This window comes from Hemiscyllium ocellatum, chromosome 4 (genome assembly GCF_020745735.1).
Source record: "Hemiscyllium ocellatum isolate sHemOce1 chromosome 4, sHemOce1.pat.X.cur, whole genome shotgun sequence".
NCBI lineage: Eukaryota > Metazoa > Chordata > Chondrichthyes > Orectolobiformes > Hemiscylliidae > Hemiscyllium > Hemiscyllium ocellatum.
This window is the reverse complement of record NC_083404.1, coordinates 52574259-52593941: the sequence shown is the minus strand read 5'-3', so window position 1 is coordinate 52593941 and position 19683 is coordinate 52574259. Positions and strand designations below refer to the sequence as shown.

Genomic DNA, 19683 nt, shown 5'->3' with positions numbered 1-19683 from the left:
AACCTGGAACTTTATAATTCAGAAGTGTGCGACTGACTGAACCATGGCTGACACCTAATTAGATCCTCACCTTAAAATATTAAAGGCACAAAGAATGGCAGAAGTTTGGAACTCTCTTTGGCAAACAGCAATTGATAGTAAATCATTTGAAAGATTGATGTTAGCCAAATGTATGAAGGGATAGGGGATAAAGATCGGTATCCAGAGTTAAGTCAGAGATCACTCAAAATGGTGGAAAACGCGAGGGGGAGCTAACTGATCTGTGCTTGTTCCGATATTAACAGCAAAATTCAAATTCAAAAGCAACTCATTATCCCTGAAATCTGCTCCAATAAACAGATGATTTCAAAGCTTAGTGAAGACAATCAAAAATAAATATGTGAACATTGACTTTAGCATCAAGAAATAACTCAGAGTAAGTACCACTACTGAACTGTACTTAACTCTTTCCTTTTAACAAGCATTAGAACCACTGAATGCTTAATGCAACATGGTCAGGTGGAAGGTGTGTATAATGGACTGTGAAATTCTGTGCTCATGTAAGAATTCCTGTTTGTAGTACCCAAAATGTGTCCTTACTGATTGAGATTCTCCAATGCTGCTGCGAGGTGTTTTGAGTCAAACTTGCATGAATAGCTTAGTTCATTGGCAATCTGCTGTCTCAATATTTGCATCTGTCCCACCTACACAAAAAAAATAAACAGGACAAAGATCAATCCCACAGTTGACAAAATAGAATGAGGGCATTTTGTTACTGGATATAAGTATTCATAAACTTAGCAGCAAATTTATCAGATTAGTCCCAAATTCTTTCAATGTAGCAATTCCACAAGGTTTTTTTTTAGATTAGACTTACAGTGTGGAAACAGGCCCTTCGGCCCAACAAGTCCACACCGACCCGCCGAAGCGCAACCCACCCATACCCCTACATTTACCCCTTACCTAACACTACGGGCAATTTAGCTTGGCCAATTCACCTGACCCGCACATCTTTGGACTGTGGGAGGAAACCGGAGCACCCGGAGGAAACCCACGCAGACACAGGGAGAACGTGCAAACTCCACACAGTCAGTCGCCTGAGTCGGGAATTGAACCCGGGTCTACAGGCGCTGTGAGGCAGCAGTGCTAACCACTGTGCCACCGTGCATGCCAGTGCATTAATAAATTGGTAATTTTATGATGTGTAAACAAGGCTTTAGAATATTTTACATTATAACTGGCTTACACAGTTCAACTCTGTCTAAATGTATGAATTTTGACTCAAGTTTGAATAGGTCTCCAAGTAAAACATTCAACATTGCAGAAAAGAATGTTAAGGAATCAAAAACTGCTTCCATGATTCATCACCCTCACCATGCCACACAAAAACCTTCTCTAATTCATGGCATAAATTTCCATAAAATACTCACCAAAGCCACACACACACTGCAGATTGACATCGGTTATTGAGATAGTTCAAGGTTGTTTTAATGACCCACCAGCATAAAACTTCACTGCTGTTACTTTAACAACTAGTTACAATTCTCTGCTGTTCACAAAGACAGCTGGAAGTATGTGGCCTATATCTGACATAACTCCCCACAGCTTCAAGGGGCAAAGTACTGCATTCTAAACTATTGTCATGTGAAAATAAAATCAGAAGTAGCCCTGCAAAAGTTGGTTTAAGTCGTGACAATACTTGTGACAAGGAGCTGCCAGTATTAGACTGGGGTGGACAAAGTCAGAAGTCATACACCAGGTTATAGTCCAACAGGTTTATTTGAAATCACAAGCATTGGGAACACTGCTCCTTCATCACGTAAAGGAACACTTCACCCAATGAATGAGCAGCGCTCCGAAAGCTTATGCCACAGAAGGACAGCTGGTATCGTATCGTTATTCAAAAACGAAGCAAGGGAAAAGCCAGGAAATGATAGGCCAATCAGTATAATCTTAGTGATGGGAAAACTATTGGAAGCAATTTGGAGGGACAGAATTAATCTGCATAGTACAATAGAATCCCTACAGTGCAGAAGCAGGTCATTTGACCCAATCTGTCCGCTCGGACTCTCCAAAGAGCATCCCACCCAGACACACCCCCTATTCTACCCTCCTAATCCTATATTTCTCGTGGCTAATCCACCTAACCTAGACATCCCTAGACACTACAGAAAATTTAGCATGGCCAATCAACCTAACGTAAACATCTTGGACTATGGGAGGAAACTGAAGCACGTGGAAGAAACTCATGCAGACACAGGGAGAATGTGCAAACTCCATACAGACATTCACAGAGGGTGGAATTAAACACAGATCCCTGGCGCTGTGAGGCAGCAATGCTAACCACTGATCCACTGTGTTACACCTTGTTTTGATAAGAGAAGATCACATCTGACCAATTTGATTTAATTTTTAAAAGAGGAATATTAGAGAGGCAATGTTTTTGAGCTGGTCTGCTTGGACTTCAACAAGGTTTTTGATAAGGTCCCGCATGAGAGACTGATAGCCCATGGGGTCCAGGGAAATTTGGCAAATTGGATCCACAAATGCCTGAGTGACAGGAATCAGAGGTTGACAGGCATCTTACTAGAAGTCTCTGTCCAGTGGGGTCTGACAGAGGTCAGCGTTGGGACACTTGCCATTTGTGGTTTGTGTGTATAATTAGGCATTGAATGTCGGAGGGCTGATCAGTAAATCAGATGACAGGAATTTCTGCCTCCCCCAGAGCCTGAATGAAATCTGGAAATCACTGCCTGTAAACGGTAGTAGAGGCAGAAACCCCTCATATCATTTAAGCATTTAGATGTGTATTTGCAAAGGTATTCAATGCTATGTACTAAGTGTTGGAAAATGGAATTAGATTAGTTAGGTGGTTGTTTGTGACTGACATGCACGCAAGAGGCTGAAGGGCTTTTTGCCATGCTGTAAATCTTTATAACTCTAAAGTACTTACGAACCTGATGGCTGGAAATACCCAGAAAGTGATGTAGCATCTGTAGAGTGAGAAACCTTTTGACTCAACCTGAAAATATTTCTGCTTGACAGATGCTGATGGCCTGCTGACTATCTTGAACATTTTCGGTTTTATTTCAAATTTCTGGCAGATACAACATTTTGTTTTCTTTTCAGAAAATAATTAGCTACAAATGTTTGGGAACATTCTATGGATGAGAAAGAAGCAACGTTTTGGAAACAGCATTCACTGTGACAACTCGCTTTACGTTTATTATTTTCAACCTGTCTTTAATACAAGTAGGTAGTATATGACAATCACACTCTCCAGTTCAAAAACTTATTTCTTTTAGCAACCTACTGCAAAGTAGCAGGGGGCCACTTCAGTGAAGCTCCTAAATTCAGGGTGGCCATCCTTGCACCTATATGGTGCAAGGCAACTTCACAAAGATGAAAGGCAAAGGAACCTTCAAAATGCAGGTATCTCACTTGCAGCCAATGGAGGTAAGATAAACTGACTTTACAAATGAACCAATGAATAAACACACGCATTAATAAAACTTCACAACAGTTCTACACTATTTCACTTCATTTGTTATCTGCTTTGTGTTCTGAAGACTTGACTTTCCACTTGGAATTGGGAGATTGATAAGATTAATAAGGTTGGTTACCTGAAAATCATAAACTCACACTGTGCCAAAGTACAATGCTGCTTCAACACAGTATTCCCAATTAAGCAAGAATTCTTTTTTTAAAAAGTTGCATTCACTGTAAAACAGAAACTTCCATAACACAAAGCAAAACTCAAGGAGAAAACCCAACGTATCAGGCATATCTAAATATAAACAGATTACCTTTAGAATGGAATCTTGGTAAGATGACCAGATCTTCTGGGTTTTCTGCACTGCAGCTGAATATACTTTGCTGGAATTTGCTAAAATTCATAGAAGCAAAATTACAATACAGTAAGCCATCCACAAATTAAGGTTTGTGCTTTATTTTATTAAAGTCTTTTGTATTCATAATTATTTCATACATTTAATCTACTCAGCCTCCTCCCTATCAAAGAGTCACCAGTCATCTCACTGAAACAGTAAAACATCCAACCCTCTGTCGCTTCACTGAGACATACTGAAGGAACCAGTAAGAAAGCAGGATTTATGGGGTCTATTTGATGGAATCACTTTATTTATGCAGTGTTTCAGGCAAAACATCCAGCAAAACAACAGCACTGAACAGAACTCAATAGAAAGTAAGTGACATCTCATTCATTTTAACAATTGTTAGTTCAAACCATTCATATTTTAAAATTACAATAGAATATTTAACACCACACTATACTCAGGCTGCATTGACAGCTACATTTACATAGAAACTTCGGATCAGTTTAACTTGTAGCTTCTTGCTCTTGTCTCTAACTTGAAAATGTGGCTGAATCTTGTTCGACCTCAGCACCTCATTCTAATGTGGCATGTTCATGAAATGTGTGAAGTTTTTCAGCTAAAGGCTCAACAATAGGGAAAGTGTCACTTGGAGAAGGATGAAATCCACATATGAATTCAGTGCTCCCATGTGTGTAGGCTTTACTTTCCAGCCCAAAACTGACTTGTGCAGGTTGGAAATGAGAGGAACAACTAAACTCAAAATCACAGGCTTCTGTACTCCCACAAAAATCTGAAACATTAGCTTTTCAGACGAGCAGCAAATGTCAAATGCAAATTTTGACCTGTTGTCAAATAACTTAATAGACCTTTTTACAAAAAAGTCCCAAGAACTTCTACTTTAAGACTGAATATTTCTCATTCAAAAAATGTTATACATGCTTTTCAAATTACTTCTCCACCCATGTAGAATAAAACATTAAATAATAATGCACTTGTAGTACAAAAATTGGGTAGAAGAGATAATGCCAGAAGGTGCCACAGAATATGCCCTCTGGATGCCTTCCTTAGTAAAATGACTTACCTATGATTCCTTTCACTGAATTTAAATGAATCTGAAAGGGTTTAATTGTGTCCATTATAGCCTTATCCCGTAGCACATTTCTTTGAAGCATACCCAGGAAAATCTATAAAACAAAAGAATTAAATTTTATAAGACCAGCATCAATAATCTTATTGTCCTCTCTCACCCAATCAGATGAGCAAGTTCAAAATGAAAACTGCAGGAGTATCCCATCAGCAGATAAGTACCCTGCCAATTTGACTGGTTTCCTCAAGGAAACAGCTAAAATTATGCAGAGCTAAAATGACCCCTTATGCCTTGATCTTGCTTGTTGGTGTCCTTTTCTCATTTAGCTCAAATGGCCAAATTAATAAAACTATTTATCCATTCATTTTACATTATATTCCCATGATATCTATATTTAAACATAAGAAACAAAACTATAGTTCCTCAGCATCATGACATACCTCAAGACTAAATATTATGCCTTCCTCTCAACCTTTCCCAACCCAACATGGCCTGAATAACTTATTTTATGTTCAACTATCCTAACTTCACATGAGAATAAACGGAGCTTTTCTAATGACTTTACAACACTGGACAGTGGTTTTCAGTTTTGCATGAACCACAACATTGTGTACCAGTCTGAAGTGGGTAGCGGCACGGTATTACAATTAACCGTGAATTGATCAGGTAAGTACTTAATTTGATTGGGAGGCATTGTAGAATTGATGGCAAGTGTACACATGTATGTCAGAAGGGGAGTTCCACTTTCAATCCCTGTAAGCTAAATACAGCAACATAACTGCCAAAAAATGGTTCAGACACAAAGAAATAACAAAAGTAGTAAGAAGAAAATCATTATTCCTAGCAGAAGCTATAAAGAAAACGTACATAAATGTTACAAAAATATACATATTCACACACCGCTAATCATTGATGCAAGTACAGATTTACATAAGTATTAAAATAAGAATGTTTGAACATCATATCTACAGTAGGGCTACCTTACCTGGATCTCTTTAACAATCATGAAACAGAGCAGTCTATCCAGACCATTCAGCCCAAACGTACCCAAGGAATTCTGGATTTCAGAGAAGAGCTGTTTGTTGGTCACTTCCTGGTGAGTCTTCATGTCATACCATGTGTTTATTTGGTCAATGTAGCAGGTCACTCTAAGTCAAAATAAATAGAAAAGGATTACCTTAATGTACTTTAAAAGTAGTGCTTAGAAAATGGATCAATTTGAGTAGAGACCTGAAGATTCAATTTTTCCCCCTCAGCTAATCAGCATAAATGGAATGATTCAACTGAAATAGCCAGCAAGTTCTGGAAACTTAAAATGCAAATTTCACCCATTTATGTCAAGTTTCTGCAACCTGTTACCACAATGTAGAAGCCATTTTGCCAAAAGCACTCCACACCCACCAAACTGGCCACATCATGCTGAGTTTCTGCCAGTTCACTGCCTGGGCCCAGATACTTCGGCACACAGCCACCCACATTCAGATGAATCCAATGTTCATGACAAAAGACTCTAAGAACTACGGTCTAGAGTAGGCCATTTGGCCCTCAAGCCTGATCCACAATTCACTAAGACCATGGCTGAATTTCTGTCTCAACTTCACCTCCTACACTTTGCTTAGAAACAAAAACCTACTGATCTCTATTAAAGTTACTTAATAGCTGAGCATCAGTAAATCTCAGAAATAGAGAATTCCAAAGATACACAACACAACACTTTGAGTGAAGAAATTTCTCATCTTAGTCCTAATTGCCCAAAACTTTATTCTGTCTTCACGCTCAAGTTGAAAGTTCACTCAGGGTGAATTACTTCAAAATTATTTTAGTGGAATACAGTCTCACGATCTGCTCTTGGTGTGTTCGACCTGCAACCAACAGTCAATTGAAATAGTGACCGTTTCTTCAGCTGCTGCAATGAAGTGAACATCTTCGGAGTATAGTTTACTTCAATGGCCTTATAGGATCCACTGACCAGGTTCAGTCACTGAACAATTACATTTCAATTGAACTACTCAATGCCACTGAGATTATATTCTAATGTAGGCCAATTGTTAAGCTGAGATGCTGTGATATACTACCACTTCGAGAAAGCCATCCTCGATATTTAGCTATTGCAACCCTAATGGAAACTCCAGACTAGAGTGTTTATCAATTCTATCTTCACTTTGATCCTTGCCATTGTTTGGTTTGTCTTTGACTTGGGCTTTTCTACTTCCTTTCACTAGTTTTCCTTCCTTAGAATCCAAGCTCTATCTTACATTTTTATCTGTTGCCAATCTGATATAAACCCTTTCTGACAGCACTAACATATATGCCTATTATCTTGGTCCTACCAATTTGTACAGATCCTGTCTGCCCTAGAACTGCTTCCAATCGCTCAAATATCTGTTATCTAACCTCGTGCACAGTTTTACTGATTCTTAGCACTAGGACTGGAAGCAATTCTGAGGAGACTACTGTTATATAGGTCCTGCCTTTTATTTTCGTTCATAGCTCCCTGCATTCAGGACCTCTTTTCCTTTCCTATCCATGTCACTGGCTGTTCAGCCTCCCCCAGAAAAAAATTACTGAACTGTTCTGTGACATCATTGACCTTGGCAACAGGTATGTAACAGAGCGTCCTGCATGCCCAAAGAAACACCTGTCCATTCCTCTAATTAAAAGTGCTACTCTTCCTCCTGTCCTATACATCTGATTCCACTCCTTCTCTACCTGCACAGCTCTGAGCTGTGAAATCACCACTTCCTTAACATGACCACTCTTGAAAAGCTGGAGCCCCGGGAAATTTCACGTCATGGAAAGCAGTACTTTAAAGGTTGAATGATGACAAGCACAAGGTTAAATGTGTGGTACTCTGACATTTTGCTGGATTCATTGTAGAGCATTATTACAGAGCAGAAACCTCCAGTTCCTTTCATAAATATACCTATTGAGCCTGATACAGCAGACACATAGAATCATAAAGTATTATACCAAGGCAGGATGTTATTCAACCCATCAACTCCATGCTAATCCATAGTAACAATGGGATCAAATGCCCTTCTTTCAAACTATATTTGGCATCTCGTTTATCTTCAATTATTCCATTACCAAAATTGACAAACTGAAGCATTAAAGCTCGCTTATGATAAAAGTGGTTTAAGTCATAACATCAGTCCTTAGATTTTCAAGAACCCATCACAATGACAGTGGAAGCGGGGAAGAAAGTTGAAGTTTATTTTTCACAACCAGCATATTTTGTTTGCTATTATTTTATTGTATCTTATTTATATTTAAAGCGTTACAGGAGGCGTAACGGCATGTGATGCAAAATTATTGACGTAAACTATACACAATAAGACTTTAACATAATCAGAGAATGATTACAGCACAGAAAGAAGCCAAACGGTCCACTACAGTGCCAGCAGAGAGAGAGAAAGCTGCAACATTATACTTTACCAATGCGAAAGAATCAGAATGAAACCTGGGTTATACATTTAGAATTTCAACGAAAGCAGCACTCATTGCTTAGCCTCTTTCTGACTTGTAAAAAGAAGTCATTTCCCCAAGTATCCCTGCAAAGACTTTCCTACAGCATTAGCCACTTCACTCTATTAGAACAGATTGTGTGTCAATTACATAGATCATAGAATCCCTGCAGTGTGGAAACAGGCTCTTTGGCTCAACAGGTCCACACTGACCCTCCGAACTCAACCAGACCACTCCTCTACCTTATTATCTTATATTTACCCCTGACTAATGCACCTAACCTACACATCCCTGGATACTACGGGCAATTTAGCATAGCCAGCTCACCTAACCTGCACATCTTTGGGTTGAGAGAGGAAACTGGAGCACCCGGAGGAAACCCATGCAGACATGGGGAGAATGTGCAAACTCTACACAGACAGTTGCTCGAGGCTGGAATTGAACCTGGGTGCCTGGCGCTGTAAGGAAGCAGTGCTAATCAATGAGCCATTGTGCTGCCCCATCTACACTAATTCATTGGTTTGAATATGCTTCAGGCATCTAGTGGTAATGAAAGATGCTACTTAAAAGAAAATATTAAAAACTTTTGATTAATACAAGGAATAATCATTAGAAGAGGTAAAAATTTTTCAGCTTACTGCAGCTCACTTTTGGACATGTGCATCACTGGCCTCTTGTGTCCATTCATTCTTTCCCCAATATGACAGCAGCCTCTGCTTTACTGAATTAAAGTAATCTGACACAACAGAGGTACAATGTGCCACTTCAGAAGGTCATTCACTATAGGCCATTTCAGAAAGCCATCAGAAATTACAAAAAGTTCGATTAAAAAGGAGAACGGGGCTTCAAAGAAATGGAAGTAAAATTCCTTAGACACTGCTGGCCACAGGCAGAGAAGGTACAAACCAGGTGCCATGGAAATCTCCAAAAAGGAGCAGACGAAGAAAATTGGAGATGCCAGGGCTCCTCCTCCAAGCTTTTCTTCAAAGCAGGTGGAATGTTGTGACCACTTGAGCCAAGAGAAAATAGAAAATAGTTTTCTCTGTCACACATGCACCGATACAAATACACCCACTAAAAACAGGGTGGCTACATTATACAAGGTGCAGTGAAAGGAGCACAGTGCTACTAAATAAATGGAGGGCATCACTGTATTTTATTACCCATGGTTTTAAAGCTGCACCTCTCTCATGCCTCAAACTAACCTTCCAAAGAGCTGCTTGGAGACAAACACTATTCAGTGAAGATGATGGAAATGAGAGATGTGCAAGAAGCTTAAGTCAGGTACACTGTGATACCTTCTAGCATTCAGTTTGGAAGAATAATGCCTGGTCAAAACACTGCACAGCTCAGGAGCTGGAGATAAAGTAACTGTGGAGGCAGACTTTGATTTGGCAGTCCAATCTCAGTTTGGTCAGTCATTCTTCTTGCGCTGAGTCTAGCCTCCTGATCCCCAATCAACATTTCATAGTTAGTCTGATCCTCAAACAAAAACAAAGATGCTCAGAGAGTAGCAAGGCAATTGGACAAGAGACTATAGTAAAAAACCACACTCACTTGGGGTCAGTGATTCTTAGGATTTCTCTGCAGAGTCGACCAATAAATGTCACAGATTCATCGACCGGTTGAAATTTGGGAATGGGAATATGGGTGGACTGGTACATGCTCTGCCAGTCTAGAATCTACAAGAAAACAAAAAAAGATCTGCTGATAAAACTGAAATCTCAAAGCCTTGTTCTTTTCTTAGAGCATCAATTATAATTCAGCAATTGTCCTGAGAAGTATTTCAATATTTTTAAAAAATAATTTTGCACATTGACAATGGAATCCATCCATTACTTAAAGTGAAAATTCATTGTTGAATAGGAAAATACATTGCTGGAAAAAGCACAGCAGGTCAAGCAGCATCTGAGGAGCAAAAGAGTTGATGTTTCAGGCTTAACATTTTGTCAGGGCTGCAGACAGGGAAGGGGGCTGAGAAATAAACAGGGCAAAGGGGGTTGGGGCTGGTGATAGGTGATTCTCTTGCTCCTCAGATGCTGCCTCAGCTACTGTGCTTTTTCCAGCACCACACTTTATCAACTTTGACTTCTCTAGCATCTGCAGTCCTCACCATCTCCCAGAACAACATATTGAAGATTTTTGAAATGTAATGCTCCAAATCAAGTTTAGTTGCTAAAACCCAAAGCACATTTTGGAAAATGCATTTCCCTGAGAAGTAACCTCTCCCAGAGTTAGCAGAGAGATTTAATATTTTCAGTTTCCTTTTCCAGTATTAATATTCACCTATCATTCTTTATGTAAAGCACACACAAACTACTGTGACTAAGATTTTCTTATTTCCATTAGTTTCCCAGCATTCCACCTACAAAATTCTACCAGGACTAGAAAGTGTAAATGGAAGAAGGATGTTCCTGATGACCCCTGTTCTGAATTCACTGGTCATAGTTTAAGAATAAAACATAGTCTTAAATAGCCTAAGGAGAAATTTCTCCATTAGACAATAGTGAGCCTGTGGAATCCTCTGCCACGGAAATTACTTGAGGCCAAAACATTGAATGTTTTCAAGAAAAAGATAGATATAATTCTTAGGGATAAAGGGATCCAAGGGATACAGGGCCCTATTATGAATATGGCCATATTGAACAGGGGAGAAAACTCAAAGGTTGAATGGCTTAATTCTGCTCCTATTTTCTATATTTCAATGCCTTTTCCTCATTTTGTTTCCCAATGTTATGATGGCAATCTGAAGTCACACCTCAATGGATGTGGCAGTTTATAATAACATTGGAGTTACACCACTGACTACAAACACAAAGGTGCTGTGCATGCATTGCTCCACTCCTCAGGAGTTATTACTCAATTTTATGAAAGCATTTTCAGTGTCTCACTCAAGATTCAGAATCTGAAAATGAAACAAGCTTTTTGGAGTGCCCAAGAATTTCAATGTATTTAAAATGAACTGCAATCAGGTTGAAGTTACTCAGCATGTTGGTGGTCTTTGTGAAGATCTTACACAGTCAGGTTTCCCAGGTGATGTCACGGGGCCAGTAATCCAGAGACCAAGGCTAACTATTCAGGGACATGGGCTTAAATCAATCAATGTTAGCTGGTGGAATTTAAATTCAATTAATAAAATCAGGAATATGAAGTTAGTTTTGGTAATGGTGACCATGACAAGTACGGACCGTTGGAATAAAATCCCCTGGTTCACTGATGTCATTTAGAAAAGGAAATTTGCCATCCTTACCTGATCTGACCTAGAGCGACTAGCGACGTGGTCAACTTTTAACTGCCCACTGAAATAGCCTAGCAAACCACTCAGTTTAAGGGCAATTAACATTGGGCAACAAAAATTGAGTTTTTCAGCAAATCCACAGCCCATAAAAGAATAATTTTAAAAAAAAATTTAGTCACAAGTCTGAACCATTTTGCATCAACACAAATGCACATAATAACAATAATGCATATTTTTTAAAAAACTTTTTTAAAAACTTGAGTTAAAATGGTCTCAACCATAGAGATAAGAATTTCCAGACTAAAGGATATCAGAGCCCATCTCGCAGTCCTTCTATTATCATAGTGCTCACATGATAGAACTGTTGATCATTTCCTAATAACCAGTCTCTACCAATTAATCTGCAGGAGACCCAGAAATATACTGAGAAACAGAGTCATCGATGGAAAGCTTTGGGAACTACAAGTTCAAGCCAGCTAAACCTATCATGCCGCATCTCAACTTAGTCATCATTAGTACCCCAAAATTCTTTCAGCAATTTAACAGACATTATCTTTTGGAAATTTAAATCAAGAGTAAAGTTAAACAGTGGTTCAAAACCAGAGGCTAGATGCAAAACAAAGCAGGCCACATGGTAATTATATTTTTAGAAGCTCACAGAAGAGTTAAACTAAAACTGATGCAGTTTTTGCTTTAAAGTCCTACAGGTTGAACCTATTCTCCACATCAACCTGTTCAGAGATGTTATTAAACACCTCTGAAGCAGGTGGGACTTTTACCTGGGCCTCCCAGTCCAAAGGTACCAATGCAACCTCTGCACCACAAGAGGGCTCTTAGAGACAGAAAAGTAGCTGAAATGGCTTCAGCACTATCAGGTGAATGGGAGTGAGGATAAAGGTGATAGGTCAGAGAGGAGGGTGGAGCAGATAGGTGGGAAGGAAGATTGGCAGGTAGGACAGGTCATGAGGATGGTATGGAGCTGGAAGGTTGGAACTGGGGTAAGGGTAAGGGTAAGGGGGGGGGGGGGGGAGGAATGAAACTGGCGAAGTCCACATTGCGACTCTCTTTCAGGACATGGTTGAAGAGCTTCAGGGCAGAGGAGATGACCTGGGACTTGCAGTGTGAGAGACTTTCAGATTTTTGTAGAGAGAGGAGGAGAACTTCTTCAAGGTAGACATGCTTGCAAGGGATTCCAGTAAGGTCAAAGTCAATTAGATAAAAGTGAGGACTGCAGATGCTGGAGATCAGAGTCTAGATTAGAGTGGTGCTGGAAAAGCACAGCAGGTCAGGCAGCAAAAAGATGCTGTCTGGCCTATTGTTCTTTTCCAGCACCATTTTAATCTAGACTCTGATCTCCAGCATCTGCAGTCCTCACTTCTTGCCTACTTTTCTATCAATCTGTTCAGGGATGTTACTAAACATCTCTGAAACAGATGGGACTTGAATCCATGCCTCTTGGTTCAGGGGTCATTAACACTGAGCTACAAGATGGCCCCCCTCGTGCAGGTTGAAAAATAGATCATAAAATTAAGAGCATATTTTGCTACTTTACTTGCAGCATATAATTATGAACAATGAGAAGCACAAATTCTCAAAAAACACCTTAAATATCTATGAATTGTGTTTGATCAAATGCAGGCAGAGGCCATTAAGTGGGGTTTAACTTGAACAAACATAAGGAGATACTTATTAAACTGTGAGGCATTTGCATATAACATTTTTATATGTAAATAAATGGTAAGACAAAGATTGATTATGTTGTTCCAAGAACACTTCATATTTAATGTTGCTTGGAAGATTTAAGTTTTGAAGGATTTTGGAAAGTGGAATTATTTTCAAAATCTGGGAACAGCTCAAGTGATTCTTTTACAATAAGTTTTTTCTTTAAAAATAAGATGCTGCTTGTTTTGTTGCAAACCCCTACATGATTTGGTTGGGATTTATCCATCTCTGCAAAGATCTGTTATTTTCTCTTGTGACAGCGAGGATTGTGTATGTACTTTGGGACTGTTCAGAGGAATAACCATTTATACTTCTATATTACTGACACTGCATGTTATTCAATAAATAACTAATAATTCAAATTTTGATTTTATAACAAGCCAGAAAATCTTAATTAATCATCCTGGTAACCAGAATAAGTTTTTTAAAGAATGTGACCATGGAGTAGCGGGACTAGAAAGGCAGTGCATTCCTCCAGTACCGGTCTTAACATTGTAAATAATGCAAGACCAGGTAAAGATGAATTCCCATGCTATCTTTCACCAACTGGTTTCCTGGGAGTAGATACGGACACACACGCATCACTGTCAGGTAGGTGCACTATCACCAACTGGCCATGGCTGCAGTAGCATCAGGCAGGTAGATAAAAAGGGCTGAACATAACAGGGCAAACAGATGGGGCAGAAGAACCTTAAAATATTAAAACGCAAAAAATGATACAAAAAGTAGTTATGTTCATTGAAGATTTATTTGAGAATTACCTTTGTCCTCAAGAAATTATTGCACTCTTGTTCCACATTGTAGTTGATTATTCGAGACACTTCTTCCTGCCATATCTTCAGCCCATAAATGCTGACATAATCTTGTATGTATTCAAATGAACGGTAGAATCCATCCATCGTGGCAGCCATCTCTTTCAGTTTGGGCATCAGTTCACTAGTCTGTGTCAGAGCAACACCAAGTGTTTGAAGCTTTTATAATACTATAAATCATAATGAATAGCACTTGACAGCTCGGTTGAGAATAAATTTTTCGATTCTCTGCAATCAAAAGCTAGAAATTCTGAATAATGAGAATATTAGAGTGCATCTAAACTCTGTGCATATCAGAAGTACATTCAATAAACTTGATTATAGGCAGCCGTCTGAAATGACATGATGTTTTGCTAAAACAGTAAACGATGATTTCAACTGTATAAAAGGACCTGGGCTCATTTTCCTTCTCCCCCCAGTGTACAGTCTCTACCTAAAAGTTAACAAATTTACTCATCACAGATTTACACAGGGATTGGTGCAATGCATCTATAACCAGATGACCCATGAACATCTAAATCAAGTGCTGTATACCTTTGCTGAAAAGCTGACTCTGACTTCAGGGTTAGCGAGTGACAAGTTAGCAAGGGCCAGTCAATACTACAGTCCTCCTACCCTGCAACCGTTAAACTTTTCCACTTCAGGGATTCAAAAAAACCTTCCAATGTCTGACCCAAAACTCCAAACTAATAAGAAACATTACATAGTACAATTATCACATCCATTCACCTTGGCTTTTGGGTTAAAAATCAGCCCTTTGTGAAGGGCAAAGGCAACCCTTCTGACCAATTCCTTCCTGATACCATCTTCCAGCAACTGCTTAGGATCCACCTATTAAAAAGAAAAAGAAAAACTGATTTGTAATTCTAAACCTCCTCTGAAAGAAAAACTTAATCTTAAATTTCCACGTAAAGTTGTCTTGCTCTCAAGTATCCTCCTTATTAACATCATAAGCCAAGCAAATCTGACTGAACATTTGGGACACCACCATTAAATGAAAACAATGAAATGGATAGTTTGAGGGGAAAGATGCAAGGCAGGTTTTGAGATTTTAGGGTCAGAAGCTTAAGACAAAAATTGCTTTTGTGGAGCTCCAGTTGCTGTCTGAAACCATAATGACCCTATCAGCGCTAGTGTTTGATTGTTATTGGAGGTCACAGCCCAAGTGGACGGTTCATTTAGGCCAGATTGCCACTCCAAAATAAATGCTTATGAACAGGTAAGTGTTCACATTTAACTAGAGGTACCTTGCCTTTTCTTATTCAAGACCTCTCACACCTACCAAAACAGGGATTCACAAAGTCTGGGGATTTTAAAAAAGGTTTGGGAAGGACTGTGCAAAACAACTACATTGATGCAGGCATTGGTAGGTTACCTAGCTTGATAGTGTTACTTATGGATGGTAGTGCGGCCTGTGGAAATTGCTGCTTTCTTGAATATTTATCAGCCTGCTCCAATCATTCTAGTTGTTTTCATTTATTTCTGAAATTTCTTGCTCCACAGGTTTGGATTTTTAAAAATGCATTACTCAAATGAAATTCCCCCACCCACCTTTAAGGCAGCAGAACAGAATTACTGAAGAGTGCTTGATTCTGAAACTTATAAACTACTTTTTAAAATATGAACCATGAAGCATGTTTCTCCAAGAAAGTGCATTATTTAAAATTATAATTTCATTAAAGGAAAATGAAATGCATTTTTTAAAACTTGCTTTCTATTTGCATCACTAATTAAAAGGATGAGAAAGCAATCTGCCTCCAGGCTTCCCTTCTTTCATTTGTAGTTTTTAGGAATAGCGAGAAAACTGCTTGCCACGCCTCCGTAACAAATACCCAGCTGCTCAGCATCAAGCTACAGTGGTCAAGAACAGTGCGTACGCAGCCGCTACAAATCCACATATTGTCACAACATGGCAACGCACCACAAAGCTTGCTTCAGTGTAACCTTATAATTAGTTACTTCAAAGTACTGCTACAGTTTGAACTTTCACAGTGAAGTTTCATTAAAATAGCATTTACGAGTACACCAAGTTCAGTCATGCATTGTGCAGTCAGGGATTATGTATTTGCCCACTCTCAGATGACAGAACCATCTAATAAAATTGGCAGCACAGTGTGAGGATACATCTCCACTGAACTCTCCCCACAACAGAAGTTGTGAACCGCATAGTGAGGAGCAATAAAGCAGAGACAATTACAAATAGCAGCAGCTGACTTTATTCTGGAACCAAAAAGTGGACAATAAGAACATTTCATTTCAAGTGTTTGTTTTATCATTAAAGTTAACAGCTAAACCACCTTCTCCAAACCTAATCCACTCTGTTCGTGCATTTCTCATACAATTAAGGTGCAAAAATAAAATGTATTTCCTATTTGTTGGGAATTTTTTTTTTGAAGGAAGCTTTCTTAATGCCAAAACCCTTGCCCTTTGAAATTATCCATAAATTATCCTTTCCCCCAATATTGCACCATCCAGTTGTGGAGATTTTGTTTAATCAATAGTCTGGAGAAGCACCTAGTACCATTTGAATTGACTATGACCCTTCTATGTTTCATCACAGACTACCAGAACCCAAGTTGCAATTAACAGTTGACACATTGAATAGTTTTCTGGTTTCAGAAACCAGAATGCAAAACAATCTCAGATCTCAGCGCTCAGCCATGACAAAACATATCTTCAAACATTTTCACTTGCCTTGATGATGCCAACAAGGGTAGTCTTCATCATGAGAATGCCTTCAGTGAAAATTGATATTGCATGAGTAAGTCTTGCAACCTTTGAGCAAAAAGGATATGAGAAATAACAATTTAAAAAAAGCTAGATTCCAATTCAATTTTTATTTTGTCTTTTGACATGTGCTATCAGTTAACATTCACCATAATCACTCACTCCATAAATAGCACTAACCGTTCAAGACAACATTGACGGCTTTTGTCAAAAGAGATGCCAGTTGGGCAGGTAGATGTGGAACAGACGCATACAGTGCTCTCTTAATTAAAGTAGTATCAGCAAAAATTGACCGCCAATTCTTTCATTGTTGGAAGAAAATTCAATATGTCATTGTCACCATGAGATCACCTGTAAATTAGGTGATGTGACAAGAACAAAAGCACAGCGCCAAAATTCGGTGAAGATGGAATCCTTTTTACAATTCAATTCAGAAACATCACCAAGGTAATAGCAGAGACTAATTAACAAGAAACCTGCATTAGCAGCCAAGTTTAATGGCACCATCTAAGAGTCCTAATGTCTTTTCACCACCATGCTTTAACTGTACCAACATCAACAAAAACAGAGCAAGAGCCCTCCACCATGAATTAGATTAGATTAGATTAGATTAGATTACTTAGTGTGGAAACAGGCCCTTCGGCCCAACAAGTCCACACCGACCCGCCGAAGCGCAACCCACCCATACCCCTACATTTACCCCTTACCTAACACTACGGGCAATTTAGCATGGCCAATTCACCTGACCTGCACATCTTTGGACTGTGGGAGGAAACCGGAGCACCCGGAGGAAACCCACGCAGACACGGGGAGAACGTGCAAACTCCACACAGTCAGTCGCCTGAGTCGGGAATTGAACCCGGGTCTCAGGCGCTGTGAGGCAGCAGTGCTAACCACTGTGCCACCGTGCCACCCACTGTGCCATCGTGCCACCCATTAGTCAACACCAATGACCTCTAAATTCTCTGACCTGTCCAAAATCCACCATCCCCTAATACCTCATATCTTGCAACAAGCTGGGAATAGTCCTTCAGCTTGTCTTTATCCAATCGAGTTGGCACTTCCATAATGCTGTGTGTTTGTAGCTTGATAATTTTTGCTAAAGATGTGAACATACTTTCTGGTATAATCTGCAAAACCTAGAACAGCAATAAAAAGTGACAATTTTTTAAAAATATACCATTACATTTTCCAGTGATTTCACCATCGCAGGTGATTAAACACAAGGCTTTTCACACATTAATGTGCCATATTCATTAAAAATTCAATCAAAAGTTTGATCTAATTTCAACTTAAACATGCAATCAACATGAAATACCAACAATTTGGTGGAATGAAACAATAAGCAAGCAAGAAATCACGTGCAGAGTCAAATACTGAACAAGATGTTTTGGATGGGACAAAATGTCCATTAAACCAACTAAAACAGCAGGAGCTTGAATTTCTACAAACTCTTAATATAAAAAATGTCTCTCAAAGGGCTTCACAGACTATAAAGGAAAATGGGACACAAACCAACAGATTGGCGATAAACAAGATCTTTGTCAAAGAGTTTCAATAGGTAGAGAACATTCGGCTCAGGTTTCCAAAGCAATGGGAACTAGATGGCCAACAGATAGGTCAATAGTGGATTAAGGAGGGGCACCGAATGGATGACCAAAGAACTGGAGTGGGCAGTGAGCATGGGGTGAAACTGAGATAGTATTAAAATAAAGATGGGTGAAGTAATGTAATGATTGAAACAAACCAGAACTTAAATCTCGGGTGCAAATGATAACTAATTGCAACTTGATGTAGACCTGAATTTGTACAACAGAGTTTTTTTAAGGTGTATATGCAGAACATTACACAGCGAGCAGAATAGAGGTCGACAGCAAGATTAGGGAAGACAAAACCATGAATTAAGATTTCAGCAGCAGATAGGCTGCAAGTAGGTATAAAGGTAGGAAATGTTACCAAGCTAGAGGCATATGGTCTTTGTGATGAAAAGAAGAATGAGTTTCCAACTTAGAATCCAATAGGTTACAGGGTCTGATACAGTCGAGGAAGGAAACGGAAGGAACAAGGATACGGAGTTTCTGCCAGGAATCAAAGCTGATGTTGTATTTTCTTGAGCTGGATTTGGTGGCATGAACAGCAGTTCTGAAAAGGAGGTGAAGTGATGCCGAAGATGGAATCATAGAAGATAGCACAAAGCAGGAAAGGAGGCTAGTAGGAGTCGAATATAAATTGCATTGGGAACTCAGCAGGTGGTCTCAAATGATGTGACAGATCAGCTATGGTGAAAGGTGGAGCAAAATAGTGAGAAAGACAAAAGATGCAGGGTTACAGCAGGAGGGAAGGTTCTGAATTGGTGCACAAGGGAAACAAACTGATAGCCGACTTATGACAAAAAAAATCCAGAAGGTCCTTACTAGAGGTGAGAGAGCAAGAACACAAGGAGAATGATGGTAATAAACTTAAAAGGAGCCCACAGTCAACTTTATTACCCAGAACAATCATCAAGCATTGTTAAGCAGAGGAGAGGCTAGGTGTAGCAAAATTTGAAATGATTAAGCCAGACCTGATGAATGGCCAAACCAGTTGCAGTCATTTACAGATTTGAGTGTGGAGATTGTGGAACTACTGGAAATAAAGGCATCAATGGAGTCAATAAGAAGAACTGAAAGTCAGCGACAACAGAGGAAGAATATCAAGAGATACCAGGGGAGAAGAAGGATTGATGTACTCAAGTGAATTTCTGTATAGGGTGTAATTCTATAGGGAAATTGAAATATACAGCTCTATTCAAAACACACAGCTAACAGTCATAATTCA

The 19683-nt window shown here is 39.2% G+C and overlaps 1 protein-coding gene across 1 annotated transcript in view; it reads right to left on the bottom strand.

The window, feature by feature from the left end:
• The window catches only part of washc5 (WASH complex subunit 5), a 65273-nt gene that overhangs the window by 10697 nt on the left and 34893 nt on the right, over positions 1-19683 (bottom strand). Inside the window, exons 15-23 of the mRNA XM_060823193.1 lie at positions 17865-18005; positions 16834-16914; positions 14869-14970; positions 14089-14268; positions 9925-10049; positions 5888-6050; positions 4897-4999; positions 3786-3865; positions 580-683 (exon numbers count right to left, since the gene is read on the bottom strand). Of these exons, the coding sequence (XP_060679176.1) occupies positions 580-683; positions 3786-3865; positions 4897-4999; positions 5888-6050; positions 9925-10049; positions 14089-14268; positions 14869-14970; positions 16834-16914; positions 17865-18005 (1079 nt within the window). The remainder of the gene's footprint in view (positions 1-579; positions 684-3785; positions 3866-4896; positions 5000-5887; positions 6051-9924; positions 10050-14088; positions 14269-14868; positions 14971-16833; positions 16915-17864; positions 18006-19683) is intronic.